This window comes from Salmo trutta, unplaced genomic scaffold (assembly GCF_901001165.1).
Source record: "Salmo trutta unplaced genomic scaffold, fSalTru1.1, whole genome shotgun sequence".
Lineage (NCBI taxonomy): Eukaryota > Metazoa > Chordata > Actinopteri > Salmoniformes > Salmonidae > Salmo > Salmo trutta.
The window spans coordinates 47,501-66,192 of record NW_021822856.1 but is presented as its reverse complement, the minus strand read 5'-3'; the positions used below and the strand labels follow the sequence as shown (position 1 = coordinate 66,192).

The 18,692-nt window shown below is 49.0% G+C and overlaps 1 protein-coding gene across 1 annotated transcript in view; it reads right to left on the bottom strand.

Annotated features, from left to right (window-relative positions):
• Positions 1-1,615: 1,615 nt before the first annotated feature.
• LOC115185818 (condensin complex subunit 3) overlaps positions 1,616-18,692 on the bottom strand; it is a 41,506-nt gene continuing 24,429 nt past the window's right edge. The window contains exons 14-22 of the mRNA XM_029745841.1: positions 12,686-12,805; positions 11,350-11,583; positions 10,802-10,983; positions 8,277-8,439; positions 6,402-6,569; positions 5,612-5,732; positions 3,307-3,354; positions 3,107-3,176; positions 1,616-1,934 (exon numbers count right to left, since the gene is read on the bottom strand). Coding sequence (XP_029601701.1) covers positions 1,808-1,934; positions 3,107-3,176; positions 3,307-3,354; positions 5,612-5,732; positions 6,402-6,569; positions 8,277-8,439; positions 10,802-10,983; positions 11,350-11,583; positions 12,686-12,805 — 1,233 coding nt within the window. The 3' untranslated portion in view covers positions 1,616-1,807. The remainder of the gene's footprint in view (positions 1,935-3,106; positions 3,177-3,306; positions 3,355-5,611; positions 5,733-6,401; positions 6,570-8,276; positions 8,440-10,801; positions 10,984-11,349; positions 11,584-12,685; positions 12,806-18,692) is intronic.

Genomic DNA, 18,692 nt, shown 5'->3' with positions numbered 1-18,692 from the left:
GACTAATCGATCAGATATTAAAATATCTGAAGAGTTATATTAGGAAAATTATAACTTTGTAATCTGAATATTTTCCTTGGTGCCCCGACTTCCTAGTTAATTACATTTAAATGATTAGTTTAAATCACGTAATAATAATTACAGAGAATTGATTTGATAAAATAACAGTCTTCACTTTAATGATGCCAAAGACACGACAACAGAGATACCGTGACGAGATCCTGAGGCCCATTATGGTGCCATTCATCCACCACCATCACCTCATGTTTCAGCATGATAATACACGGACCCATGTCACAAGGATCTGGACACAATTCCTGGAAGCTGAAAACGTCCCAGTTCTTCCATGACCTGCATACTCACCAGACATGTCACCCATTGAGCATGTTTGGGATGCTCTGGATCGACGTGTGAACGACAGAGTGTTCCAGTTCCCGCCAATATCCAGAAACTTCACACAGCCATTGAAGAGGAAGTGGGACAACATTCCAACAGGCCACAATCAACAGCCTGATCAACTCTATGTGAAGGAGACGTGTCGTGCTGCGTTAGGCATGTGGTCACACCAGATACTGACTGGTTTTCTGATCCACACCCCTACCTTCTTTTTAAAGGGATCTGTGACCAACAGAGGGATGTCTGTATTCCCAGTCATGTGAAATCCATAGATTAGGACCTAATTAATTTGACTAATTTCCTTGTATGAACTGTAACTCAGTGAAATCTTTCGTTTATTTTTGTTCAGTGTAGATCATCCGATAGCTATTCCATACGATGTGATTGGCTGATACGTAAGATCGGTCACGCGTCTGCAGTCTGGCAGGAACTGGACCAATGTGTTGCGGTCGGTGATAATGACCATCTCAGTACTGTACCACACACCGTCCAGCCCCCCCCCCCCACACACACACAGAGTCTAGCCCCCCCCCACACACACAGAGTCTAGCCCCCCCCCCCCACACAGAGTCCAGTCGTCCCCCCAGTTCTCCTGACCTCAATGGGACTTCCTGGAGGAATACAGAGCTCTCCTGACCTCAATGGGACTTCCTGGAAGAATACAGAGCTCTCCTGACCTCAATGGGACTTCCTGGAAGAAAACAGAGTTCTCCTGACCTCAATGGGACTTCCTGGAGGAAAACAGAGTTCTCCTGACCTCAATGGGACTTCCTGGAGGAATACAGAGTTCTCCTGACCTCAATGGGACTTCCTGGAGGAATACAGAGCTCTCCTGACCTCAATGTGACTTCCTGGAGGAATACAGAGCTCTCCTGACCTCAATGGGACTTCCTGGAGGAATACAGAGCTCTCCTCAATGGGACTTCCTGGAGGAATACAGAGTTCTCCTGACCTCAATGGGACTTCCTGGAGGAATACAGAGCTCTCCTGACCTCAATGGGACTTCCTGGAGGAATACAGAGCTCTCCTGACCTCAATAGGACTTCCTGGAGGAATACAGAGTTCTCCTGACCTCAATGGGACTTCCTGGAGGAAACCAGAGTTCTCCTGACCTCAATGGGACTTCCTGGAGGAATACAGAGCTCTCCTCAATGTGACTTCCTGGAGGAATACAGGTTCAATAACTAAGAGAGAATTACAGCAGAGAGACACAACCGGGAAGAGAGAATTTTAATTTATTTTATTTAATCCAATAAAAATACATTTTTTAATTCAGGTTGATGATAGGAATTCCTTTTGTAGATCAACAGGGTGAGAGACCTGTCATGTCCACTACTCTGATACATTAGTGATTCCACTGGGCAGCTACACTCCTGAACTCTGACCTCTCTACCCTATCTGACCTGGGACTCTACGAGGTGTTGGCCTCCTGGTTGATGAGGGCACTGAGGTCCAGTCTGGTTTTGTCCAAAGCTGCCGTCTTGGCCCGGCGGGATGGACGAGGTACCGGCACAGAGTCTGGAACATTCTCCCCATCACTATGGAGGGAGAGGAGGAGGACAAGAGAGGAGGGGGAGGGAGACAGAGGAGGAGGGGGAGGGAGACGGACGGAGAGGAGGGGGGAGACAAGAGGAGGAGGGGGAGGGAGACGGACGGAGAGGAGGGGGGAGACAAGAGGAGGAGGGGGAGGGAGAGGAGGGAGACGGACGGAGAGGAGGGGGGAGACAAGAGGAGGAGGGGGAGGGAGACAGAGGAGGGGGACAGAGAGAGAGGAGGCGGGGGAGGGAGACGGACGGAGAGGAGGGGGGAGACGGACGGAGAGGAGGGGGGAGACGGACGGAGAGGAGGGGGGAGACAAGAGGAGGAGAAGTTAAAGGTGATATACAGAACGGATCCATTTCAACATTCAGGGACAATTAAGAAACTAATACAATACTACTGATACAATACTACTGGTACAATACTACTGATACAATACTACTAATACAATACTACTGGTACAATACTACTGATACAATACTACTGGTACAATACTACTGATACAATACTACTGATACAATACTACTGGTACAATACTACTGGTACAATACTACTGATACAATACTACTGGTACAATACTACTGATACAATACTACTAATACAATACTACTGGTACAATACTACTGATACAATACTACTAATACAATACTACTGGTACAATACTACTGATACAATACTACTGATACAATACTACTGGTACAATACTACTGGTACAATACTACTGATACAATACTACTGGTACAATACTACTGATACAATACTACTGATACTACTGATACAATACTACTGGTACAATACTACTGGTACAATACTACTGGTACAATACTACTGATACAATACTACTGATACAATACTACTAATACAATACTACTGATACAATACTACTGGTACAATACTACTGGTACAATACTACTGATACAATACTACTGGTACAATACTACTGATACAATACTACTGGTACAATACTACTGGTACAATACTACTGATACAATACTACTAGTACAATAATACTGGTACAATACTACTGATACAATACTACTGGTACAATACTACTGATACAATACTACTAATACAATACTACTGGTACAATACTACTTCATGGTACAATGTTCACACACACACACCCCCACAAAACACACACCCCTCCTCTCTCCTCCCCCCCTCCTCTCACCTCTCCTCGGAGGACTCTGCCGATCTGCTGGACTTCTTGGCTCCTTTGGCTGTGGAGGGTTTCCTCTGACCTACACACACACACACACACACACACACACACACACACACACACACACACACACACACACACAGGATCAACTATGTGTGTTGCTCTTCCCTGTCAGAGGTTAGCAGGAGGTGTGTAACTTGGGGTAATACCTCTCTTGGGCCTCTTGGCAGACTGGTCCACGTCCTGGTTGGCAGCCTCTGTAGAGATGAAGACATTAGGAGTTCAATCTCTCTCTCTACCCTCAGTAGTAGTCTCCTCTCTCTCTCTACCCTCAGTAGTAGTCTCCTCTCTCTCTCTCTCTACCCTCAGTAGTAGTCTCCTCTCTCTCTCTCTACCCTCAGTAGTAGTCTCCTCTCTCTCTCTCTACCCTCAGTAGTAGTCTCCTCTCTCTCTCTACCCTCAGTAGTAGTCTCCTCTCTCTCTCTACCCTCAGTAGTAGTCTCCTCTCTCTCTACCCTCAGTAGTAGTCTCCTCTCTCTCTCTACCCTCAGTAATAGTCTCCTCTCTCTCTGTCTACCCTCAGTAGTAGTCTCCTCTCTCTCTCTCTACCCTCAGTAGTAGTCTCCTCTCTCTCTCTCTCTACCCTCAGTAGTAGTCTCCTCTCTCTCTCTCTACCCTCAGTAGTAGTCTCCTCTCTCTCTCTACCCTCAGTAGTAGTCTCCTCTCTCTCTCTCTCTCTACCCTCAGTAGTAGTCTCCTCTCTCTCTCTCCCCTCAGTAGTAGTCTCCTCTCTCTCTCTCTACCTCAGTAGTAGTCTCCTCTCTCTCTACCCTCAGTAGTAGTCTCCTCTCTCTCTCTACCCTCAGTAGTAGTCTCCTCTCTCTCTCTACCCTCAGTAGTAGTCTCCTCTCTCTCTACCCTCAGTAGTAGTCTCCTCTCTCTCTCTACCCTCAGTAGTAGTCTCCTCTCTCTCTGTCTACCCTCAGTAGTAGTCTCCTCTCTCTCTCTCTACCCTCGGTAATTGTCTTCTCTCTCTCTCTCTCTCTACCCTCAGTAGTAGTCTCCTCTCTCTCTCTCTACCCTCAGTAGTAGTCTCCTCTCTCTCTCTCCCCTCAGTAGTAGTCTCCTCTCTCTCTCTACCCTCAGTAGTAGTCTCCTCTCTCTCTCTACCCTCAGTAGTAGTCCTCCTCTCTCTCTCTACCCTCAGTAGTAGTCTCCTCTCTTCTCTACCCTCAGTAGTAGTCTCCTCTCTCTCTCTACCCTCAGTAGTAGTCTCCTCTCTCTCTCTACCTCAGTAGTAGTCTCCTCTTCTCTCTCTCTACCCTCAGTAGTAGTCTCCTCTCTCTCTCTCTCTACCCTCAGTAGTAGTCTCCTCTCTCTCTCTCTCTACCCTCAGTAGTAGTCTCCTCTCTCTCTCTACCCTCAGTAGTAGTCTCCTCTCTCTCTCTCTCTACCCTCAGTAGTAGTCTCCTCTCTCTCTCTCTACCCTCAGTAGTAGTCTCCTCTCTCTCTCTACCCTCAGTAGTAGTCTCCTCTCTCTCTCTACCCTCAGTAGTAGTCTCCTCTCTCTCTCTCTCTACCCTCAGTAGTAGTCTCCTCTCTCTCTCTCTCTACCCTCAGTAGTACTCTCCTCTCTCTCTCTACCCTCAGTAGTAGTCTCCTCTCTCTCTCTCTACCCTCAATAGTAGTCTCCTCTCTCTCTCTACCCTCAGTAGTAGTCTCCTCTCTCTCTCTCTCTACCCTCAGTAGTAGTCTCCTCTCTCTCTCTCTCTACCCTCAGTAGTAGTCTCCTCTCTCTCTCTACCCTCAATAGTAGTCTCCTCTCTCTCTCTACCCTCAGTAGTAGTCTCCTCTCTCTCTCTACCCTCAGTAGTAGTCTCCTCTCTCTCTCTCTACCCTCAGTAGTAGTCTCCTCTCTCTCTCTCTACCCTCAGTAGTAGTCTCCTCTCTCTCTCTCTACCCTCAGTAGTAGTCTCCTCTCTCTCTCTCTACCTCAGTAGTAGTCTCCTCTCTCTCTCTCTACCCTCAGTAGTAGTCTCCTCTCTCTCTCTACCCTCAGTAGTAGTCTCCTCTCTCTCTCTCTCTACCCTCAGTAGTAGTCTCCTCTCTCTCTCTACCCTCAGTAGTAGTCTCCTCTCTCTCTCTACCCTCAGTAGTAGTAGTCTCCTCTCTCTCTACCCTCAGTAGTAGTCTCCTCTCTCTCTCTACCCTCAGTAGTAGTCTCCTCTCTCTCTACCCTCAGTAGTAGTCTCCTCTCTCTCTACCCTCAGTAGTAGTCTCCTCTCTCTCTCTCTACCCTCAGTAGTAGTCTCCTCTCTCTCTCTACCCTCAGTAGTAGTCTCCTCTCTCTCTCTACCCTCAGTAGTAGTCTCCTCTCTCTCTCTACCCTCAGTAGTAGTCTCCTCTCTCTCTCTCTCTACCCTCAGTAGTAGTCTCCTCTCTCTCTCTCTCTACCCTCAGTAGTAGTCTCCTCTCTCTCTCTACCCTCAGTAGTAGTCTCCTCTCTCTCTTTACCCTCAGTGTTGACATCTACAGGCTGTAGTGTCGTAGTGCTGAGATCTGGTTGGTTGTTGGAGTCCTGCAGCTGTCCAATCAGCTTCTCCACAGCACGCAGAGCGATGCGATCCTTCACCTCCTACACAGACATGGGTTAGCTTGGTGTCATCAGGAAATGTACGTGTTGTAACAGGGTCGCCAGGTCTCTCGTTGTCAGTACTGTACCTGTGTAACTTGCTGTAACAGGGTCGCCAGGTCTCTCGTTGTCAGTACTGTACCTGTGTAACTTGCTGTAACAGGGTCGCCAGGTCTCTCGTTGTCAGTACTGTACCTGTGTAACTTGCTGTAACAGGGTCGCCAGGTCTCTCGTTGTCAGTACTGTACCTGTGTAACTTGCTGTAACAGGGTCGCCAGGTCTCTCGTTGTCAGTACTGTACCTGTGTAACTTGCTGTAACAGGGTCGCCAGGTCTCTCGTTGTCAGTACTGTACCTGTGTAACTTGCTGTAACAGGGTCACCAGGTCTCTCGTTGTCAGTACTGTACCTGTGTAACTTGCTGTAACAGGGTCGCCAGGTCTCTCGTTGTCAGTACTGTACCTGTGTAACTTGCTGTAACAGGGTCACCAGGTCTCTCGTTGTCAGTACTGTACCTGTGTAACTTGCTGTAACAGGGTCGCCAGGTCTCTCGTTGTCAGTACTGTACCTGTGTAACTTGCTGTAACAGGGTCGCCAGGTCTCTCGTTGTCAGTACTGTACCTGTGTAACTTGCTGTAACAGGGTCGCCAGGTCTCTCGTTGTCAGTACTGTACCTGTGTAACTTGCTGTAACAGGGTCGCCAGGTCTCTCGTCGTGTTGCCGTCAGCACTGAGCTCCAGACTGCTCAGTACTTTGGCGTAGAGACGGACTTCTGGAGCCGACGGGTCTTTCAGCATCTCACCGCACACACGCACTGCCAGGTAGTCATGGACACACACCTCCTGCACACACACACACACACACACACACACACACACACACACACGTTTAGCCTCCAGAGAACACACTTCAGACAGAGGGATGAATAGTGATTCTACATGTATTGGATACTGTGATTTTATTGAGATTGGATGTTCCAAACATATTGTTCACCGTGTGTCTGCTGTAGAGAGTCATGAGAAAACACGTTCTGATCAGTCATGGGAATAGATGTTGTCTGGCTCACTATTTAAAAAAACAAGATGGAGGACAAGCTTGTCGGATGAAAAATACAGGAATTTGGGCGCAGGTACAGCCGACGCTAACTATCAACATAAATAAATATAGATATTTATTACAAATCGAAAGTATTGATATATGGTCCAAAATAATGTTGTGATATGCAACTATGGACCCCCCCATCACTATTGTATAGATGTTATATTAAATATTACCTGTGTGTTAGAGGCCTGTATAACTATGGACCCCCCCATCACTATTGTATAGATGGTATAATGAGGTTGTATAGATGGGATAATGAGGTTGTATTACCTGTTGTATAGATGGTATAATGAGGTTGTATTAAATATGACCTGTTGTATAGATGGTATAATGAGGTTGTATAGATGGTATAATGAGGTTGTATTACCTGTTGTATAGATGGTATAATGAGGTTGTATTAAATATGACCTGTTGTATAGATGGATAATGAGGTTGTATTAAATATGACCTGTTGTATAGATGGTATAATGAGGTTGTATTACCTATTGTATAGATGGTATAATGAGGTTGTATAGATGGTATAATGAGGTTGTATAGACGGTATAATGAGGTTGTATAGATGGTATAATGAGGTTGTATTATCTGTTGTATAGATGGTATAATGAGGTTGTATTACCTGTTGTATAGATGGTATAATGAGGTTGTATAGATGGTATAATGAGGTTGTATAGATGGTATAATGAGGTTGTATTACCTATTGTACAGATGGTATAATGAGGTTGTATAGATGGTATAATGAGGTTGTATAGATGGTATAATGAGGTTGTATTACCTGTTGTATAGATGGTATAATGAGGTTGTATTACCTGTTGTATAGACGGTATAATGAGGTTGTATTACCTGTTGTATAGACGGTATAATGAGGTTGTATTACCTGTTGTATAGATGGTATAATGAGGTTGTATAGATGGTATAATGAGGTTGTATTACCTGTTGTATAGACGGTATAATGAGGTTGTATTACCTGTTGTATAGATGGTATAATGAGGTTGTATAGATGGTATAATGAGGTTGTATTACCTGTTGTATAGATGGTATAATGAGGTTGTATAGACAGTATAATGAGGTTGTATTACCTGTTGTATAGATGGTATAATGAGGTTGTATTACCTGTTGTATAGATGGTATAATGAGGTTGTATAGACAGTATAATGAGGTTGTATTACCTGTTGTATAGATGGTATAATGAGGTTGTATAGACAGTATAATGAGGTTGTATTACCTGTTGTATAGATGGTATAATGAGGTTGTATTACCTGTTGTATAGATGGTATAATGAGGTTGTATTACCTGTTGTATAGATGGTATAATGAGGTTGTATTACCTGTTGTATAGACAGTATAATGAGGTTGTATTACCTGTTGTATAGATGGTATAATGAGGTTGTATAGATGGTATAATGAGGTTGTATTACCTGTTGTATAGATGGTATAATGAGGTTGTATTACCTGTGGGTTTCCAGGCTTTATGAGAGAGCTGGACCGCGTCAGCTCGACCAGCAGCTCTGCTACGTTCGTGACGTCCACCTCGGCCAGCGGAGACGTAGCCGGAGCGTTCAGCAGGGTCTGTAGGGTGGGCAGGAAACACTCCTCCACACACTCCTGGTGGGCCCTGAACACACACACACACACACACACACACACACACACACACAGTCAGTAAACACGTAAATATGGATTCATGTAGTAACCAAAACGGTGTTAAATAAATCCAAAATATATTTTATGAGATTTTATGAAGTAGCCACTCTTTGCCTTGATGTTATTTCATAGTGTTGATCTCTTCACTATTATTCTACAATGTAGAAAATATTAAAAATAAAAGAAAAGCCCTGGAATGAGTAGATCTGTCCAAACGTTTGACTGGTGCTGTACATGTAGTGTATCTAGGGGTCAGAGTGTATCTAGGGGTCAGAGTGTATCTAGGGGTCAGAGTGTATCTAGGGGTCAGAGTGTATCTAGGGGTCAGAGTTTATCCCCAGTGTATCTAGGGGTCAGAGTGTATCTAGGGGTCAGAGTGTATCTAGGGGTCAGAGTGTATCTAGGGGTCAGAGTGTATCTAGGGGTCAGAGTTTATCCCCAGTGTATCTAGGGGTCAGAGTGTATCCCCAGTGTATCTAGGGGTCAGAGTGTATCCCCAGTGTATCTAGGGGTCAGAGTTTATCCCCAGTGTATCTAGGGGTCAGAGTTTATCCCCAGTGTATCTAGGGGTCAGAGTTTATCCCCAGTGTATCTAGGGGTCAGAGTTTATCCCCAGTGTATCTAGGGGTCAGAGTGTATCTAGGGGTCAGAGTGTATCTAGGGGTCAGAGTGTATCTAGGGGTCAGAGTGTATCTAGGGGTCAGAGTTTATCCCCAGTGTATCTAGGGGTCAGAGTGTATCTAGGGGTCAGAGTGTATCTAGGGGTCAGAGTGTATCTAGGGGTCAGAGTGTATCTAGGGGTCAGAGTTTATCCCCAGTGTATCTAGGGGTCAGAGTTTATCCCCAGTGTATCTAGGGGTCAGAGTGTATCCCCAGTGTATCTAGGGGTCAGAGTGTATCCCCAGTGTATCTAGGGGTCAGAGTTTATCCCCAGTGTATCTAGGGGTCAGAGTTTATCCCCAGTGTATCTAGGGGTCAGAGTTTATCCCCAGTGTATCTAGGGGTCAGAGTGTATCTAGGGGTCAGAGTGTATCTAGGGGTCAGAGTGTATCTAGGGGTCAGAGTGTATCTAGGGGTCAGAGTTTATCCCCAGTGTATCTAGGGGTCAGAGTTTATCCCCAGTGTATCTAGGGGTCAGAGTGTATCCCCAGTGTATCTAGGGGTCAGAGTTTATCCCCAGTGTATCTAGGGGTCAGAGTTTATCCCCAGTGTATCTAGGGGTCAGAGTTTATCCCCAGTGTATCTAGGGGTCAGAGTTTATCCCCAGTGTATCTAGGGGTCAGAGTGTATCTAGGGGTCAGAGTGTATCTAGGGGTCAGAGTGTATCCCCAGTGTATCTAGGGGTCAGAGTGTATCTAGGGGTCAGAGTTTATCCCCAGTGTATCTAGGGGTCAGAGTGTATCTAGGGGTCAGAGTGTATCTAGGGGTCAGAGTGTATCTAGGGGTCAGAGTGTATCTAGGGGTCAGAGTGTATCTAGGGGTCAGAGTGTATCTAGGGGTCAGAGGGTATCTAGGGGTCAGAGGGTATCTAGGGGTCAGAGGGTATCTAGGGGTCAGAGTGTATCCCCAGTGTATCTAGGGGTCAGAGTGTATCTAGGGGTCAGAGTGTATCTAGGGGTCAGAGTGTATCTAGGGGTCAGAGTTTATCCCCAGTGTATCTAGGGGTCAGAGTGTATCTAGGGGTCAGAGTGTATCTAGGGGTCAGAGTGTATCTAGGGGTCAGAGTGTATCTAGGGGTCAGAGTGTATCTAGGGGTCAGAGTTTATCCCCAGTGTACCTAGGGGTCAGAGTGTATCTAGGGGTCAGAGTGTATCTAGGGGTCAGAGTGTATCTAGGGGTCAGAGTTTATCCCCAGTGTATCTAGGGGTCAGAGTTTATCCCCAGTGTATCTAGGGGTCAGAGTGTATCTAGGGGTCAGAGTGTATCTAGGGGTCAGAGTGTATCTAGGGGTCAGAGTGTATCTAGGGGTCAGAGTTTATCCCCAGTGTATCTAGGGGTCAGAGTTTATCCCCAGTGTATCTAGGGGTCAGAGTGTATCTAGGGGTCAGAGGGTATCTAGGGGTCAGAGTGTATCTAGGGGTCAGAGGGTATCTAGGGGTCAGAGTGTATCTAGGGGTCAGAGTGTATCTAGGGGTCAGTGTATCTAGGGGTCAGAGTGTATCTAGGGGTCAGAGGGTATCTAGGGGTCAGAGTGTATCTAGGGGTCAGAGTGTATCCCCAGTGTATCTAGGGGTCAGAGTGTATCTAGGGGTCAGAGTGTATCTAGGGGTCAGAGTGTATCTAGGGGTCAGAGGGTATCTAGGGGTCAGAGTGTATCTAGGGGTGTGTAGTACCTGCTCTCCCGGGCGTACAGCTGGAAGAACACTCCGAGGCAGTGGCGTAGTCTGGTGTCGCCCTCGGTGACGGGGTTGTACCATAGCAACACCAATCGGGAGAGGAGCTTGGCACTGGTGATCCGCCCGGAATACATCAGCTTGGCCAGACCCTCCGCTGTCTCTGTACGCAGCTCAGACACCTGCGTGCACACACACACACACACAAACCGAATCATAAATACACACACACACACACAGAGAGAATCATAAATACACACACACACACACACACACACACCCCGAATCATAAATACACACACACACAGAGAGAATCATAAATACACACACACACACACAGAGAGAATCATAAATACACACACACACACACAGAGAGAATCATAAATACACACACACACACACACACACACACACACACACAGAGAGAATCATAAATACACACACACCGAATCATAAATACACACAGTGTGTCTTCCCAATACATTTTAAAATTGTCCAAAAACCTCACACACCTGCATCCACACACACACACACTTTCTAACACACACCTCGCTGTCCAGGAAGTCGGACAGCATCATCAGGATGGACTGAGCGGTGCTGCTTCCTTCCTCCGGCTCCTCCCCTTTCTCCTGGTCTTCCTGGTCGGCTGGCGAATGGGAGGTCTGGTGGGCGGGGCTGGGGCCGGGGCGTTCAGCCAGCAGTGTGAAGCCGTAGAGGAGAAGCAGGTCGACGACCGACCTCAGAGCGCTGATACGGATCTTAGCCTCGTCTAGCTGGGCTATCTACAGAGACAGAGGGTCAATACCTCGTCTAGCTGGGCTATCTACAGAGACCAATACTGACCTCGTCTAGCTGGGCTATCTACAGAGACCGATACTGACCTCATCTAGCTGGGCTATCTACAGAGACCGATACTGACCTCATCGAGCTGGGCTATCTACAGAGACCGATACTGACCTCATCTAGCTGGGCTATCTACAGAGACCGATACTGACCTCATCTAGCTGGGCTATCTACAGAGACCGAGGGTGACCTCATCTAGCTGGGCTATCTACAGAGACCAATACTGACCTCATCTAGCTGGGCTATCTACAGAGACCGATACTGACCTCATCTAGCTGGGCTATCTACAGAGACCGAGGGTGACCTCATCTAGCTGGGCTATCTACAGAGACCGATACTGACCTCATCTAGCTGGGCTATCTACAGAGACCGATACTGACCTCATCGAGCTGGGCTATCTACAGAGACCGATACTGACCTCATCGAGCTGGGCTATCTACAGAGACCGATACTGACCTCATCTAGCTGGGCTATCTACAGAGACCGAGGGTGACCTCATCTAGCTGGGCTATCTACAGAGACCAATACTGACCTCATCTAGCTGGGCTATCTACAGAGACCGATACTGACCTCATCTAGCTGGGCTATCTACAGAGACCAATACTGACCTCATCTAGCTGGGCTATCTACAGAGACCGATACTGACCTCATCGAGCTGGGCTATCTACAGAGACCGATGCTGACCTCATCTAGCTGGGCTATCTACAGAGACCAATACTGACCTCATCTAGCTGGGCTATCTACAGAGACCGAGGGCGATGCTGGGCTATCTACAGAGACCGAGGGCGATGCTGACCTCGTCTAGCTGGGCTATCTACAGAGACCGAGGGCGATGCTGACCTCATCTAGCTGGGCTATCTACAGAGACCGATACTGACCTCATCTAGCTGGGCTATCTACAGAGACCGATACTGACCTCATCGAGCTGGGCTATCTACAGAGACCGATGCTGACCTCATCTAGCTGGGCTATCTACAGAGACCGATGCTGACCTCATCTAGCTGGGCTATCTACAGAGACCTGGTGTTATTATTGTGTTACCTGCAGCAGCAGCACCAGATGTGTGTTGACCAGGTCTTTGCTGTGCAGAGCACAGGTCCCCAAACACAGGACTGCCATGTTCCTCACCGCTGGCTGGGCGTTGGATATACTGGGCAGGATCTGAGGGAGGAGAGGAGGAGAAGGGGAGGGAGGAGAGGGGAGGGAGGGAGGAGAGGGAGGGGGGGAGGAGAAGGGGAGGGAGGAGAGGGGAGGGAGGGAGGAGAGGGAGGGGGGGAGGAGAAGGGGAGGGAGGGAGGGAGGGATCTGTTAACTTATTTGGGCTTTTACAGGAATTTGTCTGGCATTCAAGAGTTAAAGACTAACATTAAACCATCAACATGACATAGATAAATAACAACAACAAAAAAACACACAGCTAAACAAACAAGCTTCTGTAAAAGTCGCTGCAAATACAGTATAAAGGGTCCAGTACGTTAGGTTAGACAGTACCAGAGAGGACATGGTGGGGTCCAGAACGTTAGGTTAGACAGTACCAGAGAGGACATGGTGGGGTCCAGTACGTTAGGTTAGACAGTACCAGAGAGGACATGGTGGGGTCCAGTACGTTAGGTTAGACAGTACCAGAGAGGACATGGTGGGGGTCCAGTACGTTAGGTTAGACAGGACCAGAGAGGACATGGTGGGGTCCAGTACGTTAGGTTAGATTAGACAGTACCAGAGAGGACATGGTGGGGGTCCAGTACGTTAGGTTAGACAGGACCAGAGAGGACATGGTGGGGTCCAGTACGTTAGGTTAGACAGTACCAGAGAGGACATGGTGGGGGTCCAGTACGTTAGGTTAGACAGGACCAGAGAGGACATGGTGGGGTCCAGTACGTTAGGTTAGACAGTACCAGAGAGGACATGGTGGGGTCCAGTACGTTAGACAGGACCAGAGAGGACATGGTGGGGTCCAGTACGTTAGGTTAGACAGTACCAGAGAGGACATGGTGGGGGTCCAGTACGTTAGGTTAAACAGTACCAGAGAGGACATGGTGGGGGTCCAGTACGTTAGGTTAGACAGTACCAGAGAGGACATGGTGGGGGTCCAGTACGTTAGGTTAGACAGGACCAGAGAGGACATGGTGGGGGTCCAGTACGTTAGGTTAGACAGTACCAGAGAGGACATGGTGGGGGTCCAGTACGTTAGGTTAGACAGTACCAGAGAGGACATGGTGGGGTCCAGTACGTTAGGTTAGACAGTACCAGAGAGGACATGGTGGGGTCCAGTACGTTAGGTTAGACAGTACCAGAGAGGACATGGTGGGGTCCAGTACGTTAGGTTAGACAGTACCAGAGAGGACATGGTGGGGGTCCAGTACGTTAGGTTAGACAGGACCAGAGAGGACATGGTGGGGTCCAGTACGTTAGGTTAGATTAGACAGTACCAGAGAGGACATGGTGGGGGTCCAGTACGTTAGGTTAGACAGGACCAGAGAGGACATGGTGGGGTCCAGTACGTTAGGTTAGACAGTACCAGAGAGGACATGGTGGGGGTCCAGTACGTTAGGTTAGACAGGACCAGAGAGGACATGGTGGGGTCCAGTACGTTAGGTTAGACAGTACCAGAGAGGACATGGTGGGGTCCAGTACGTTAGACAGGACCAGAGAGGACATGGTGGGGTCCAGTACGTTAGGTTAGACAGTACCAGAGAGGACATGGTGGGGGGTCCAGTACGTTAGGTTAAACAGTACCAGAGAGGACATGGTGGGGGTCCAGTACGTTAGGTTAGACAGTACCAGAGAGGACATGGTGGGGGTCCAGTACGTTAGGTTAGACAGGACCAGAGAGGACATGGTGGGGGTCCAGTACGTTAGGTTAGACAGTACCAGAGAGGACATGGTGGGGGTCCAGTACGTTAGGTTAGACAGTACCAGAGAGGACATGGTGGGGTCCAGTACGTTAGGTTAGACAGTACCAGAGAGGACATGGTGGGGTCCAGTACGTTAGGTTAGACAGTACCAGAGAGGACATGGTGGGGTCCAGTACGTTAGGTTAGACAGTACCAGAGAGGACATGGTGGGGTCCAGTACGTTAGGTTAGACAGTACCAGAGAGGACATGGTGGGGTCCAGTACGTTAGACAGGACCAGAGAGGACATGGTGGGGGTCCAGTACGTTAGACAGTACCAGAGAGGACATGGTGGGGGTCCAGTACGTTAGGTTAGACAGTACCAGAGAGGACATGGTGGGGTCCAGTACGTTAGGTTAGACAGTACCAGAGAGGACATGGTGGGGTCCAGTACGTTAGGTTAGACAGTACCAGAGGACATGGTGGGGGTCCAGTACGTTAGGTTAGACAGGACCAGAGAGGACATGGTGGGGTCCAGTACGTTAGGTTAGACAGTACCAGAGAGGACATGGTGGGGTCCAGTACGTTAGGTTAGACAGTACCAGAGAGGACATGGTGGGGTCCAGTACGTTAGGTTAGACAGGACCAGAGAGGACATGGTGGGGTCCAGTACGTTAGGTTAGACAGGACCAGAGAGGACATGGTGGGGGTCCAGTACGTTAGGTTAGACAGTACCAGAGAGGACATGGTGGGGTCCAGTACGTTAGGTTAGACAGTACCAGAGAGGACATGGTGGGGTCCAGTACGTTAGGTTAGACAGGACCAGAGAGGACATGGTGGGGTCCAGTACGTTAGACAGGACCAGAGAGGACATGGTGGGGGTCCAGTACGTTAGGTTAGACAGGACCAGAGAGGACATGGTGGGGGTCCAGTACGTTAGGTTAGACAGTACCAGAGAGGACATGGTGGGGGTCCAGTACGTTAGGTTAGACAGTACCAGAGAGGACATGGTGGGGTCCAGTACGTTAGGTTAGACAGTACCAGAGAGGACATGGTGGGGTCCAGTACGTTAGGTTAGACAGTACCAGAGAGGACATGGTGGGGTCCAGTACGTTAGGTTAGACAGTACCAGAGAGGACATGGTGGGGTCCAGTACGTTAGGTTAGACAGTACCAGAGAGGACATGGTGGGGTCCAGTACGTTAGACAGGACCAGAGAGGACATGGTGGGGGTCCAGTACGTTAGACAGTACCAGAGAGGACATGGTGGGGGTCCAGTACGTTAGGTTAGACAGTACCAGAGAGGACATGGTGGGGTCCAGTACGTTAGGTTAGACAGTACCAGAGAGGACATGGTGGGGTCCAGTACGTTAGGTTAGACAGTACCAGAGGACATGGTGGGGGTCCAGTACGTTAGGTTAGACAGGACCAGAGAGGACATGGTGGGGTCCAGTACGTTAGGTTAGACAGTACCAGAGAGGACATGGTGGGGTCCAGTACGTTAGGTTAGACAGTACCAGAGAGGACATGGTGGGGTCCAGTACGTTAGGTTAGACAGGACCAGAGAGGACATGGTGGGGTCCAGTACGTTAGGTTAGACAGGACCAGAGAGGACATGGTGGGGGTCCAGTACGTTAGGTTAGACAGTACCAGAGAGGACATGGTGGGGTCCAGTACGTTAGGTTAGACAGTACCAGAGAGGACATGGTGGGGTCCAGTACGTTAGGTTAGACAGGACCAGAGAGGACATGGTGGGGTCCAGTACGTTAGACAGGACCAGAGAGGACATGGTGGGGGTCCAGTACGTTAGGTTAGACAGTACCAGAGAGGACATGGTGGGGTCCAGTACGTTAGGTTAGACAGGACCAGAGAGGACATGGTGGGGTCCAGTACGTTAGACAGGACCAGAGAGGACATGGTGGGGTCCAGTACGTTAGGTTAGACAGTACCAGAGAGGACATGGTGGGGTCCAGTACGTTAGGTTAGACAGGACCAGAGAGGACATGGTGGTGTCCAGTACGTTAGATTAGACAGGACCAGAGAGGACATGGTGGGGGTCCAGTACGTTAGGTTAGACAGTACCAGAGAGGACATGGTGGGGGTCCAGTACGTTAGGTTAGACAGTACCAGAGAGGACATGGTGGGGTCCAGTACGTTAGGTTAGACAGTACCAGAGAGGACATGGTGGGTCCAGTACGTTAGGTTAGACAGGACCAGAGAGGACATGGTGGGGTCCAGTACGTTAGACAGGACCAGAGAGGACATGGTGGGGGTCCAGTACGTTAGGTTAGACAGTACCAGAGAGGACATGGTGGGGTCCAGTACGTTAGGTTAGACAGTACCAGAGAGGACATGGTGGGGTCCAGTACGTTAGGTTAGACAGTACCAGAGAGGACATGGTGGGGTCCAGTACGTTAGGTTAGACAGTACCAGAGAGGACATGGTGGGGGTCCAGTACGTTAGGTTAGACAGTACCAGAGAGGACATGGTGGGGTCCAGTACGTTAGGTTAGACAGGACCAGAGAGGACATGGTGGGGTCCAGTACGTTAGGTTAGACAGTACCAGAGAGGACATGGTGGGGTCCAGTACGTTAGGTTAGACAGGACCAGAGAGGACATGGTGGGGTCCAGTACGTTAGGTTAGACAGTACCAGAGAGGACATGGTGGGGGTCCAGTACGTTAGGTTAGACAGGACCAGAGAGGACATGGTGGGGTCCAGTACGTTAGGTTAGACAGTACCAGAGAGGACATGGTGGGGTCCAGTACGTTAGGTTAGACAGTACCAGAGAGGACATGGTGGGGTCCAGTACGTTAGGTTAGACAGTACCAGAGAGGACATGGTGGGGTCCAGTACGTTAGGTTAGACAGTACCAGAGAGGACATGGTGGGGTCCAGTACGTTAGGTTAGACAGTACCAGAGAGGACATGGTGGGGTCCAGTACGTTAGGTTAGACAGTACCAGAGAGGACATGGTGGGGTCCAGTACGTTAGGTTAGACAGTACCAGAGAGGACATGGTGGGGTCCAGTACGTTAGGTTAGACAGTACCAGAGAGGACATGGTGGGGGTCCAGTACGTTAGGTTAGACAGTACCAGAGAGGACATGGTGGGGTCCAGTACGTTAGGTTAGACAGTACCAGAGAGGACATGGTAGGGTCCAGTACGTTAGGTTAGACAGTACCAGAGAGGACATGGTGGGGTCCAGTACGTTAGGTTAGACAGTACCAGAGAGGACATGGTGGGGTCCAGTACGTTAGGTTAGACAGGACCAGAGAGGACATGGTGGGGTCCAGTACGTTAGGTTAGACAGGACCAGAGAGGACATGGTGGGGGTCCAGTACGTTAGGTTAGACAGTACCAGAGAGGACATGGTGGGGTCCAGTACGTTAGGTTAGACAGTACCAGAGAGGACATGGTGGGGTCCAGTACGTTAGGTTAGACAGGACCAGAGAGGACATGGTGGGGTCCAGTACGTTAGACAGGACCAGAGAGGACATGGTGGGGGTCCAGTACGTTAGGTTAGACAGTACCAGAGAGGACATGGTGGGGTCCAGTACGTTAGGTTAGACAGGACCAGAGAGGACATGGTGGGGTCCAGTACGTTAGACAGGACCAGAGAGGACATGGTGGGGTCCAGTACGTTAGGTTAGACAGTACCAGAGAGGACATGGTGGGGTCCAGTACGTTAGGTTAGACAGGACCAGAGAGGACATGGTGGTGTCCAGTACGTTAGATTAGACAGGACCAGAGAGGACATGGTGGGGGTCCAGTACGTTAGGTTAGACAGTACCAGAGAGGACATGGTGGGGGTCCAGTACGTTAGGTTAGACAGTACCAGAGAGGACATGGTGGGGTCCAGTACGTTAGGTTAGACAGTACCAGAGAGGACATGGTGGGGTCCAGTACGTTAGGTTAGACAGGACCAGAGAGGACATGGTGGGGTCCAGTACGTTAGACAGGACCAGAGAGGACATGGTGGGGGTCCAGTACGTTAGGTTAGACAGTACCAGAGAGGACATGGTGGGGTCCAGTACGTTAGGTTAGACAGTACCAGAGAGGACATGGTGGGGTCCAGTACGTTAGGTTAGACAGTACCAGAGAGGACATGGTGGGGTCCAGTACGTTAGGTTAGACAGTACCAGAGAGGACATGGTGGGGGTCCAGTACGTTAGGTTAGACAGTACCAGAGAGGACATGGTGGGGTCCAGTACGTTAG